General features: G+C 41.7%; 1 protein-coding gene across 1 annotated transcript; it reads right to left on the reverse strand.

Annotated features, from left to right (window-relative positions):
* Positions 1–7,508: 7,508 nt before the first annotated feature.
* On the reverse strand, positions 7,509–13,409 carry SNAI2 (snail family transcriptional repressor 2). Its single transcript, XM_082259903.1, has 3 exons — positions 13,252–13,409; positions 10,164–10,703; positions 7,509–7,819 (listed from the first exon to the last, which is right to left on the reverse strand). Exons 1-3 carry the CDS (start codon positions 13,328–13,330, stop codon positions 7,638–7,640), a joined length of 801 nt encoding a protein of 266 aa, XP_082116029.1. The 5' UTR covers positions 13,331–13,409; the 3' UTR covers positions 7,509–7,637.
* Positions 13,410–13,770: the final 361 nt, after the last annotated feature.

The raw sequence follows: 13,770 nt of genomic DNA on the forward strand, positions 1-13,770 counted from the left end.
TCGCCATCACTGCACTAGAGGATAAGAGAGATCTGTGTTTCAGCTTAGCTCTCAACACAAGATCTCTCTTTTCCTCCCTGACAGAACAGCAGTCTGCCTTGTTTACATAGGCAGACCGCTGTTGAGTCATTCGGTGGAATGATCAGCGGCTTCCGGCGGCCATCACAGCCCCTGGACCCGCTCATTGGCTCCCGCTGTGTCCAATCACAGCAGGAGCGTCGATCTGGCGGCGCGCATGCGCCCCCTAAATCTATTGCACAAAATCACATACATTTTGCGCAGCAGGGCCCCTATGACGCCAATGCGACGGGCGGTCCGTAAGTGGTTAAGGGGGGCATACCAGGGGGTGTGTCCTATGCCTACATACTTTTGCTAGTAGGCATCCCTCATTCCCAACTCAGAAAGTTGGGAGGTATGGAATATTTGCAGAATAATGGTTTCTGTGCATGGTCAGTGGTCAGTACCCATTGTAGGTTCAGTGGCTGCACACATGCAGATTCAATTATTGAAAACAATACAGGTGCTTTAAACTGGAACCCAGACCCTAGTAAGGAGACTGCTAGAACTCACATTTAATGTATAAACCTGTGTCCTTTTAGTTGAAAGCCTGTCTGTGGCCTTAACTTTTGGAATCAATATTTAGGAACAATCATGCAGCTAGAGAAGTCAGAGTCAGCCATTGTATCAGTATACCATTCAGTCAAATTGCATTTTCAAATGGAGAGTTCAGCAATGGCAGACAATATTTTTTCTCAATAGAATTTGTATAAAGCCTGGCAAAGGAATCTAAGGCATCCTGGAAGCTTATATTTTTAATAGCTTAAAGCAGAAGTCCAGTCAAATGCTATATAATCTTAAACCTGCTCCCACCCCCATTCTATACTACACTAAACAAAATTATAAACGCAACACTTTTGTTTTTTCCCCCATTTTTCATGAGCTGAACTCAAAGATCTAAGAGTTCTATGAACACAAAAGGCCTATTTCTCTCAAATATTGTTCACAAATCTGTCTAAATCTGTGTTAGTGAGCACTTCTCCTTTGCTGAGATAATCCATCCACCTCACAGGTGTGGCATATCAAGATGCTGATTAGACAGCATGATTATTGCACAGGTGTGCCTTAGGCTGGCCACAATAAAAGGCCACTCTAAAATGTGCAGTTTTATCACACAGCACAATGCCACAGATGTCGCAAGTTTTGAGGGAGCGGGCAGTTGGCATGCTGACTGAGGGAATGTTCACCACAGCTGTTGCCCGTGAATTGAATGTTCATTTCTCTACCATAAGCCGTCTCCAAAGGCGTTTCAGAGAATTTGGCAGTACATCCAACTGGCCTCACAACCACAGACCACGTGTAACCACACCAGCCCAGGACCTCCACATCCAGCATCTTCACCTCCAAGATCGTCTGAGACCAGCCACCTGGACAGCTTCTGCAACAATCGGTTTGCATAACCAAAGAATTTCTGCACAAACTGTCAGAAACTGTCTCAGGGAAGCTCATCTGCATGCTCCTCGTCCTCATCGGGGGCTCGACCTGACTGCAGTTCGTCATCGTAACCGACTTGAGTGGGCAAATGCTCACATTCAATGGTGTCTGGAACTTTGGAGAGGTGTTCTCTTCACGGATGAATCCTGGTTTTCTTAGATCTTTGTGTTAAGCTCATGAAAAATGGAGGCAAAAAACAAGTGTTTATAATTTTGTTCAGTATATATACTAACTATCCTGTAAACTAAGGAAAAATGCCTATACTTACCTATTCTGAAGGCACTCCCGACAAGTCACATGATCTCCCCAGGAGGAGGCTTCATTAAAGAGAAGAGATCGCCAACAATGGCTGCAATACCTAGGCGGTGGCGTCGTCTATAGGCTTATTATGGGGCATGCGTTATCGGCTGTCCCTCCTCTACACTGCGCTGAAGCCGGCGCTGGGAGCCAATCATGTGACCAGACCGGAACCTTCTCAGCGTAGGTAAGTATATACATCTTTCTTTTACAGGGTAGTTAGAATAGGCTTTGAAGGAGCTGGGACCAGGTTTAAGTTTAGATAGTATTTGACTGGACTTCTACTTTAAGTTAGCCAATAAAGGGTATCATGTAAACGTCAAACTTCCTGCATTCCATTCATTAATGGCTAATAAAGTACAATACCCCACTGCTCCTTTCAAACACTAGAACTCTATACACTAGATATAAAACAGTTTTTTAGACATTTTCTTATGACATTGTCTTTCGTGGCAATTTAAAATGACACAGCTTGACTAATTTCCATTAGTAATAATAAGCCATGGGCCTAAAAAAAGTCATAGCTCTCAATTGTCTCTTTTGATTGGGGAGGGGCAGTCACTTTTTACTCCCATGCCTGTCCTTCTCTTGGATACAATTTGCACCAATGTACTTATTAAATGGACAAGCAAGGAGCATAGCAGTTCTGTGCAGTGATTCGTAACAATTAATGCAAATTATATAGTGAAACCAGACCAGGGTGAATTCTGAATGGTTCCTATGGGTAGTATACTTTGCTCTTTGCACTGTTTACAGAATAAACTCAGCAGTAGGAATGATCAAAATCAAAAGATTTAATTTGTTTTAAATTTCAGAAAAATTGAGTTTGAATTGCCCATGGGACAAGCCAGGAAACTTCTGGTCTGTCTTGCCTCCTATTACCCCTCAAATAGACTGACATGCCAGGAGTATCCTTGTCTATCATGATACATGTCCCTCCGCACCTGCGATTGGCAAGCTATGCAAGTGAGCCCTGGGCTCAGTATTAGCGCATTCACATGCATTATTGGACGATGTGGTCTTAAACTGAAGATGTTGAATTCTCCGCCTCCAATCCCATCCACATTAACTCCCATTAACTACAATTCCCATTGCATGATGAGAATTGTAGTTTCGCATAGCGATGCCGCATAAGAAGGTGGCTGTGGGGTATCTGATACGGGTTGTGCAGGAAATGGTCAAAATTTTAACCATGTATGGCCTAAGCCTGGCAGATAAGGATAAGAATAGACAGAGTGAAGTCAGAACTCCTAAAGTGCATACCTATTTTAGGTCAAGGGCTTATATTTTGAGGCCACTGAAACTAGCATTTTTTAAAGAGAAGGTCAAGGTTGTCAGCCTTCATGCTTTTTCAAAATAGGTTTCCTTTACAACTGGTAATTCTTCGCAGGGCTTTTTTTTTTTCTCAGAAATAGGTCCAAGTACTCCCCACTTCCAAGTCACCCCCTATCTCTACCCCCACCCATCTGCAATCACTATCCCTTGTTCCACTCCCTACGCACCTCCCAGAACCAAGTATCATTTTGTAAAGCAATAATGTAATTTGTATAGAATTTGTTCATGATAACCAGAAGCAGTAAATTTGATCCTCTGCAACCAGCAACAATACACCTCTCCAGCAACAATAGATTACCTCCAGCAACAGTAGACAGTCTGCAACAAAATACACCTCCAGCAACAATATATTCACCCCAGCAACAATAGATCTCCCAACAGCCAGCATCCATAGACACTCCAGCAGCCAGCAACAATGGACACCCACCCCTTAACAGTAGATCCTTCCCAGCAACGACTGACCCCCCAGCAACGATAGACCCTCTCAGTATCAATAGACCCTCTAGCAGCCAACACCAATAGACCCCTCCCTCAATGGTAGATGCTTCTCAGCAACAATTGACCCCAAGCAATAATAGAACCCTCCCCCAGCACCAATAGACCCTCCAGCATACCCTAACATCCCATGACATCCATCATCCATCCCAAAATCCACGCTTCTTTTTTTTTTTAACACTATAGATCGCTGTAAATGTCAAAAAATACTCTATGCCTGTTGCCTAAAAATAAGAGGCATTACTGCTGTTTGTACAAAACTGGGAAATGTGAAAACCCCATACCTGTATTTTAAAGAACCATATAAGTAAGCAAATCCACATAAAATAACTGTGGATAAAGTGTGAGTATGGCAGTTTATTGGGCTTGATTCTAACCAAAGATACAGTTCTTTATGTGTCCCACACATTCCCCATAGGTTTTCTATGTCTAGCGCATTCTACATCAGATGCAGAAAAAGCGATGCTGTTGTCCCATTCTTTTTTCTGAGATAGTAAAATACTGAAGGCTTTCTCACATCGTAGTTATGTACTGATCACATATGTGAACTGGATTATGTTATTGAATGGTTTAGTTCAATTCTATACAGTGAAATGCAGCAAACTGTGAAAGCCTGTATGCATCACCCTGATCACAGTGTGATGTATGTACAGTGTATTTATTGGCATGCTCTTCAGGAAACCTTCACCACACTAAAACCACACTTGGAAAACCACGGCTCTTTGTTACCCAGAGTTCTTACCATGCAGGTGTGAAGGAGCCCTCAGGCCAATGGCCAGATTTTAACACAGGCACTTGATGTTCTTCTGCTTTGGAAGCGTTAGAGCGTACATGTTACTTCAAATTCTACAACTATGCGTCACAGGACACATACAGCACCGGGGAATCCTGTCTGCATTGTGCCCCATTGAGTTGGATGTACCTGAAATACGAGCAACCACTCAACATTGAGCAGGCGATAATCAAATACATAAAGGGAATAAACTCGGTAAAGGAGGAGAGCATATTTAAAAGAAGAAAAACTACCACAAGAGGACACAGTTTTAAATTAGATAGTGATATGAGGAAGTATTACTTTACTGAGAGAGTAGTGGATGCATGGAATAACCTTCCTGCAGAAGTGGTAGCTGCAAATACAGTGAAGGAGTTTAAGCATGCATGGGATAGGCATAAGGCTATCCTTCATATAAGATAGGGCCAGGGACTATTCATAGGATTCAGATATATTGGGCAGACTAGATGGGCCAAATGGTTCTTATCTGCCGACACATTCTATGTTTCTATCAAATGTTTACATTTCCCTTTATGGCCAATTACTGAATTATTATAATTAAATCCCCAGATGGCTCTAATGTATCTGTTGAGTTTTTGAAAGAAATTACTTGAATAGCAAACTGTAAGCCAATGTGCCCTAATGCAGCATGCGAGGCATTATAAGACGTATTGGTGGAACACAGAAGCTGATGTAAACTGTGGGCTGTGAATGATGTTAAAGTGGAAGTAAACCCTCCTCTGTAACTTTTACCTATAGGTAAGCCTATGATAAGGCTTACCTATAGGTACTGTAAATATCTCCTAAACATGTACCGTTTAGGAGATATTTACCTTACATGCAGCCAGTGACATCACTGGCGCATGCCCTCTGAAGGAACGGCCGCTGGTGCCGTTCCTTCAGAGCCCCATGCCGTGAAGGTCGGCTCCTGCGTGCATGCGCGGGAGTGACGTAATCGCGGGTCCAGCCAATTGGATGTCCGGATGCCGCGAACCCAGAAGAAGGGTGACAGAACATGTCCCCCACGAGAGAGGTGAGCGGTCAGCGCCTCGGGGCTTCGTTCTTAGGAAAGTATTTCATAATGAGCTAGTATGCGATGCATACTAGCTCATTATGTGTTTGTCTTTCAGGTTTTTTTTTTTTTTTTTAATTCGGAGGTTTACAACCTCCTTAACACATTTTGCCTTCACCATAAGATGCAGAAACAGGCACGACAACTTATTTGTTGGAAATGAATCCTTAGGGGTTGAGTGTTTTAGGTTGTTAAAACATATATTTAAACCCAAAAGCAAAAATGTAATATCTTGCTGCTTATTAGTCCTTGGATGAGGCCCTGCATTACTTTTCTTTTTTCCAGGTTTTTTCCTTTTACTTGGTAATTTGGTGAATAACACAATTCCTGTCTGGGTGGCTATGCTCAGTCCTCCACTGTATATGGAGGAAGCCATGTTTGTTACCCAGGCTGTACATCAAACATGCCTTCCCTTGTTCATTTCTATTACACAGAAAGGGGAGATTGATAACTTACAGACAACAGACAAGTGTTTTTGATTTTTTTTTTTATATAAATGAATGTAGTCACCACATCTAAGGACTGAAGAGTTGCCATATATATTACATTTTATTATTGGGTTTAGTTATCCTTTTAAGTGGTTGTAAACCTCAGACATAAAATATGAACAAAGCATATTCCCATATTCTTGTCTCAGTAAGAGCACTAAGTTTATTTTTGTATGCTGCTTTGTTCCTCTGTTATCAGCATGAATCACTTCTGATAAGTTTTCCTGACACCAAGAGAAAATTGGAGATGGGGAGGGAGCTCCAGATGATTGACAGTCTAAGATCCTGTAAACTGTGAGAAGGGGGTGGGGTGTCTCTTCCCTCCAATCAGCTCTCGGATCTCTCCTCACTGAGCTCTGCATTGTAATTTCAGCTTTCCGCCCCCTTTTTTCTGAACTCTCAGAATAGCTTTAAAAATATAGCACTTTGAATGAATATAGAGAAGCGAAGACTGCAGATAGACAGGTACAACTTATGTAGGGGTATTTGTTTCATTTTTGCGTATTACCTGAAAGCAGCCACTTCACTGGGTATATATAGGGGTTTACAACTATTTTAAGGATAGTGGGAGGGACTGAAGTCATACCGGAAGGGTGTGTTTTTTTTTTTTCCACCAAAATCCAATAGTATTGTGCTGTACTCATGGGCATAAAAAGTGATGTACCAGCCTCTTAGAATTATTATTTAACTGCAAGCACTTCTGCTCTTTACATATAAACAAACACAAGAAAATTATCCAAAAAATTATTTTATTTCTTTTATAAAAAAAAAAAAAAAAGACTTAAAAAACATATACGCCATTCATTCTTCAAGTTGATCTAAAAGCTGCATGGAGCTTTACGCAACATTCCTCCATACACACAAACATATATAAAAATATAGCCATTTACAATATATTCACATATTTTACAGAATTATTATAAAAAAAAAGGCACAGAGGGTTTGTATGCAGAGACCGCTGAAAATGTACAAGGCATTTTCTTTGTGCACTTCAATATCTACAACTTAACCCTCCCATAAACCCTCATTTTTTGCACTTGCTCCCATTTAAAAAATATGTAAAATATCAAAAGTTTTTTGTTGTGCAGAAAAGGTAAAAAAAAGAAATGTTCTTAAGACACGAGTCCTTTAAGGCAGAACGTCTTAACTTGGCCATATCATTTGGGTTTGATCATTTGCATTGAAGTAAAGTCTTACGAATGTTCATTGTCATAGCAAAACAGTGAAAATATAAAACAATTATGACCAAAAAAAGGCACCTGAGATTCTGAAGAATTATTAAGGCACTGTGAAAGAAAATACTATCTGGCTGAAATGGTTTAGGCAAGAACTTGATCTTTATCTCTGTAGGCATTTTCATAAATCTGATGCTTAGAGGACTTTGGCTTCAATGCTGGAAGGTTCTGTTCACCTTTCAGAAGTTCAGATCCATGTTAAAAACCGCTTTGGTGCATTGGTACGCTGGTGCTGTGGTAGCTAACTTGGCTACCTCTGGGGGCGCCCTGGGTTCGATTCCTGGCCAATGCACCAAAAAAAAAAAAAAAAAAAAAACGCTTTGGTTTGATTCTTTGGTAGGCAGAGGTAACAGACCTTAGGATTGTCCCCAGGCTGTGTAGAAGGAACCCTGAATAAGGCTTGTCAAGTCCTGACTGATGTGTCAGCGTGCATTCATGTTGACTGCCGAGTGTCAGTGTGCTATGCAACAGCCAGACTCCTCGTGCTTGTGCAGTAGGGACATTCTGGAAAAAGTTTTGGAACAACTTTTGCATTGATATTTCTTCACATCTGAATGGGTTTGCAAATGGGCTCTCAAGTTCGACCTGTCTGCGAAAGCTCTGTTGCAATGTGGACATGAGAAGGGCTTTTCTCCTGGAAGGAAAGAAACAGATACTGTGTTAAAAAACAAAGATGCTCAATACATAATATGTATCTTTTCTTAGCAAAGTCCTGAGAAGTATTCAATAGAGCAGGGGTCTACAAACTATGGCCCTCCAGTTGTTCAGGAACTACAATTCCCATCATGCCTGGTCATGTCTGTGAATGTCAGAGTTTTACAATGCCTCATGGGATGTGTAGTTCCGCAACAGCTGGAGGGCCGTAGTTTGAGGAACCCTGCAATAGAGGAAGACACTGGAAAAGACTGGCTACCTACACATTGTGGGGGGAATTTACTAAAACTGGAGCACTCAGAATCTGGTGCAGCTGTGCATGGTAGCCAATCAGCTTCTAACTTCAGCTTGTTCATTTAGAATTTGACACTAGGGCCCCTTTCACACAGGCGGACCGTTCAGATCTGCCTGTCCGTTTTTTTTGGCGGATCTGAATGGTCCCCCCATGCAACTCTATGGGGCATCGAATGTCAGCGGAGACATGTCCGCTGACACCCTATCCGATCCATCAAATCTGGACGGATGGAAACCCTATTTTCCATCCGTCCAGCGGATCGGATCGGATGAGAACGGACCGACGGTCCGTTATCATCCGATTCCCCCATAGAGATCTATGGGGCTGTGACAGCTGTGTCTCCGCACACAGCGCGGAGACACAGCTGTCATTCTCCTGCTCAGCGGGGGATCAGCGGTTCGATCCCCCGCTGAGAAAAGTGGAGTCTGTTTGACGGACTTACTGTGTGAAAGGGGCCTAAAACTTGGAAGCTGACTGGTTTTTGTGCAGAGCTGCAGTAGATTTTGTACCTTGCAGTTTTAGTACATAACCCCATGTGGGAGATTTACTAAAACCGGAGCACTCAGAATCTGGTGCAGCTGTGTATGGGAGCCAATCCGCTTCTAAATTCAGCTCGATCAATTAAGCTTTGACAAAAAAAACCTGATAGTTGACTGGTTTCTGTGCAGAGCTGCATCGGATTTTGCAATGTGCAGTTTTAGTAAATAACCCCATGTGAGAGATTTACTAAAGCCGGAGCACTCATAATCTGGTGCAGCTGTGTATGGTAGCCAATCAGCTTCTAACTTCAACTCGTTCAATTACGCTTTAACAAAAAAACCTAGAAGCTGATTGGTTTCTATGCACAGCTGCACCAGATTCTGTGTGCACCAGTTTTAGTAAATCTCCCCCACTTGCTCACCTATTATGTTAGAAGTAAAGGCAATGGTGATGTGCACAGTGCAATAAGTAGCAAGTAAAATATTTTTTATCCGTTAGAGCTTTTTATACAACGCTAAAGTGTTGCTGATGGGATTGTGAACTTTGGTCGGAATTTGACTTATTAAATAGCTGATTTTTGAAGTTTGGAATCAACAGCTTCCATTACAGATCAGAACAGCTCAGGTCCTCCTGGGTGAACCTGGCACAAAATGACTTATTTCGGCCATACTGGTTTGAAGCTGGCCTGGTTCAGCCGAATTTCGATCCACTTATAGGCTAGCCAGTTGTAGACAAGTCGATCTATCAATCAACCAGCCTGTTGGGTTTTCCCAAATGATGAGTGCTGCCGGCTACAGTCAGTAACACTGATCATTGGATCGTTCCGGAAGGGAAGGCTTCCACCAGCAGTGGGAGTGACCAACCCATCCAACACCCAATGTGTGGATGGGGAAATCAATTCTTTTCTTTTCTTTTTTTGTTAAACCCGCTGCTTGAACAAACAAAAAACAAAAATGTGTATGGCCAGCCTTAGTGAGCAAACAACTATATATAAGTCACCTGATTGTAGAATGACTTACAATTTTCTAAGACCAACAGAGTGTCTCCAAAATGCTTGCACTTGTTGTAGATCATATGGTGCTACTTGTACAGTGCTTGCAAATACACTGAGCTGCTGGACTAAGGTGCATGCCACACAATTAGACGGAAATATAAAATTTGAAGGAAAAGTGAGGCTGTTCCAGCTACAGACTGGGGTTGATTTACTAAAACTGGAGAGTGCCAAATCTGGTGCAGCTCTGCATAGAAACCAATCAGCTTCCAGGTTATATTGTCAAATCCTAATTAAAGAAGGTGACGTTAGAAGCTGATTGGCTACACCAGATTTTGCACTCCCCAGTTTTAGTAATTCAACCCTCCATGGGTAACAGTCCAGCTTCCAAAGTTTAACCCCAATGACTATTAGGGATACACTGATCAGTGTGTTAACCCTTTAAAAGCCTACTGTAATACCAAGTACGAGTTGGTTGCATACATCTTATTCCTGCAGCTGTCCCAACCAGTCCCCAACATTCCACACTGCTAATGAGCTAAGCCTGTAGTATATTACCTGTATGAGTTCGGATGTGTCCTTGCAACAACCAGGGTCTGGAGAAAGCCTTTCCGCAGATCTTGCACACACAAGGTAACGTATGGGTCCTGATGTGCATCTTAAGTGCTCCCAGGCTCACGTATTCCTTTTCACAGTATTTGCAGCTGAACGATTTCCTAGACTGAGCATCGCAGTGCAGTTGCTTGTGCTTGGCCAGCCCGGAGAAGGTGGAGTAGGTCTTACTGCACAAGCTGCATTGAAACTTTTCCGCATCTATGGCATGGGGGTCGGAAAGTTTGGACTGGATCCTCTCCTCCTCATCGCTGATCGGGCTCTCTGAGCCGCTGTGGTCTTTGGATGAGCCGTCCGATTGGGAAGGGGGACTGACACGTCCCAGCGATGAAGGGTATGCTGACAGGGGTGACAGGTCATTGGGTAGGGGCGGAGGAAGCAGGCTAGTCCACACTGTGATAGGGCTGTAGGCGACCGTGCTGAGGATGTCTGCTTGGGGGATCACTGACACCGGGTATCTTTCATATAGGAATGGAGAGATGATCACTGGAGAGACAGAACACATGAAACAACAATCAGTATGTATAATAATAAACAATGCATAAAACACATAACGCTCAGCCTATAAAGCTAATCAATAAAGTGACAGGTATTTATAGTGTCAGGTATTTATAGTGACAGGTATTTATAGTGACAGGTATTTATAGGTGATTGCAATGAAATAGGAAAAATACACTCACATGGCTCTGTGTATGAAGCTGAAGTTAGAAGCTGATTGGCTACCATGCACAGCTACACCAGATTTTGCACTCTCCAGTTTTAATAAATCAACCCCACAGTGCTTATTACAGGATTTATATAGTGCCAACAGTATGCAAGGCATAGAGGGAAACAGAAGAGTTACTATAATATTTCATACAACAGGATTTGAAATGCCTTGCTCATGGGAGCTTGCAATCTAAAAATGTAAAATGCATTAACACTGGGCTGTACACTAACTATGCAAAGTAATCCAGGAACTTGGATGAACTAGAAAAGTTTTCTGATTATTATTAATATGATTATATAGGATTTATATAGCGCCTTTATTATTATTATGATTATATAGGATTTATATAGTGCCTTTATTATTATTATGATTATATAGGATTTATATAGTGCCTTTATTATTATTATTATTATTATATAGGATTTATATAGTGCCTTTATTATTATTATTATTATTATATAGGATTTATTTAGTGCCTTTATTATTATTATGATTATATAGGATTTATATAGTGTCTTTATTATTATTATTATTATATAGGATTTATATAGTGCCTTTATTATTATTATTATTATATAGGATTTATATAGTGCCTTTATTATTATTATGATTGGATTTATATAGTGCCTTTTTTATTATTATGATTATATAGGATTTATATAGTGCCTTTATTATTATTATGATTATATAGGATTTATATAGTGCCTTTATTACTATTATTATTATTATTATATAGGATTTATATAGTGCCTTTATTATTATTATGATTATACAGGATTTATATAGTGCCTTTATTATTATTATGATTATATAGGATTTATATAGCCCCTTTTTTATTATTATTATTATATAGGATTTATATAGTGCCTTTATTATTATTATTATATAGGATTTATATAGCGCCAACAGTTTACAACTCAGAAGAATTATATGAATGAGCATCAGTGAAAAACACTTCTTTCATGATAGCACTGAGCTGTGCACTAACACTATACAAAGTCATTCAATATCTTTGATGAACTAAAAAAGAGGAATTATTTGTATTATTACCAGTAGAGCAATCATAACACACTGGAGGAATTTACTAACACTGGAAACTGGAACAGCTGTACATGACAACCAATCAGCATCTAGCTTCAGCTTGCTACGTTAAGCTTTAAAAATGAAAGCTAGAAGTTGATTGGTTGCCATGCACATCTGCTCCAGATTCTGGCTGCTCCAGTCTTTGTAAACTCCACTTTGCAGCACTTTTCTTATGCACTAACAAGTAACTAAGAAGTCTGATGTCCAGAAGAACTATAAGATCTGTGATATGATCATCAGAGAGAATGCAAGGCATATCACTTGTATCATATGGAATAACACTGGGCTGTGCACTAACACTACACAAAGTAATCCAGGAACTCTGATGAACTAGAAAAGTTTGCCAGTTAGAAGGAAACTTTAAAAAGTGGTACAGGTGTACATGGCTACCAATCAGAATCTAGCTTTCATTTTCTAAACTAAACTGTATAAGATGAAGATAGAAGTGGATTGGTGGCCATGTACAGCTGTTCCAGTTTTGATAAATTCCCCCCCTATATGAATGGATCATCAGTTGAGAAATGAGGACACACAATACTTCTTTCATATGTAATACCATGGAGCTGTACACCAACTCTATCCAGAGAGATCCAGAAAGTCAGATGAACTAGAAAAGTTTGGTGATCAGAGGAGATCTATGTACGATTATCAGCAGAGAATCTGAATGCTGAGCTGTACATCATCACTACACACAGCAATCCACTAACTGGGATGATGGAGCAGTGGGGGATCACCTCTGTATACATGGGTGGGGGAGGTAGGTAGGGGATCAAAGGAGCCCTGTATATATATGGTTGGTAGAGGTAGGTAAGTGAAGAGTCCTATGTATGAATAGATGGTGGGGGTAGGTAGGTAGATGATCAGTGGGGCCCTGTGTATGAATGGGAGGTGGAAGTGGGTAGGTAGGTGATCAGGGGAGCCCTCTGCATGAATGGGTGGTGGGAGAAGGTAGGTGATTAGATGGGTTCTCTGTGAATGGGTGGTGAAGTAGGTAGGTGATCAGAGGAACTTTCTGTATGAATGGGTAATGGTGGTAGGTGATCAGATAAGCAGATGATCAGGGGAGCCCTCTGCATGAATGGGTGGTGGAAGAAGGTAGGGGATTAGAGGAGCTTTCTGTATGAATGGTAATGGTGATCAGATAAGTTCTCTGTATGAATGGGTGGTGGGTAGGTAGGTGATCGGAGGAGTTCTCTGTATGAATGGGTAGGTTGGTAGGTGGGGTGTAGGTAAGGTAGGTACCTGTGTGATTGTCCAGCTCCCCATAGTTGGGTTTCTTGGAGGAGTTGAAGTGTTTCTTGACGAGGAAGGATCGCGGCATCTTCGGAGGGGATATAACGGCTCCTCGGTCCGCTCCCTATAGCATTGTCCGCTCACTGGAGAAGGGGCTCTGCTCGGGCTTCTTGAAAAGTGCTGTAAATAGCTCGGAGTGAAGTGCAGAGGGGCGGGGCCTGGCCGGCTCGTCCAATCCCCTTCTCTATAGCTGGGAGCCCTCTCACACATCCAGCGTGCGGAGTTAGGAGGGAGGGGGTTCGGGGTGACGATCCAATGACTGACATAGAAGGGGCGGGGCTCAGGGTACAGATCCTCCCCGGAGAGTGTCATGGGCTGTCACAGTCCTCGCAGTGAGGACGGGATCGGAGCGACCCTCTACTATGTCTATCCCTGTACTCCGGGGATGAGCCCGATCCCTACTCATTATACTATACTGTACTGTACTCTTCTATACTGTACTATTCTATACTGTACTATACTATACTG

Source organism: Pelophylax lessonae (genome assembly GCF_965119305.1).
Source record: "Pelophylax lessonae genome assembly, chromosome: 5".
NCBI lineage: Eukaryota > Metazoa > Chordata > Amphibia > Anura > Ranidae > Pelophylax > Pelophylax lessonae.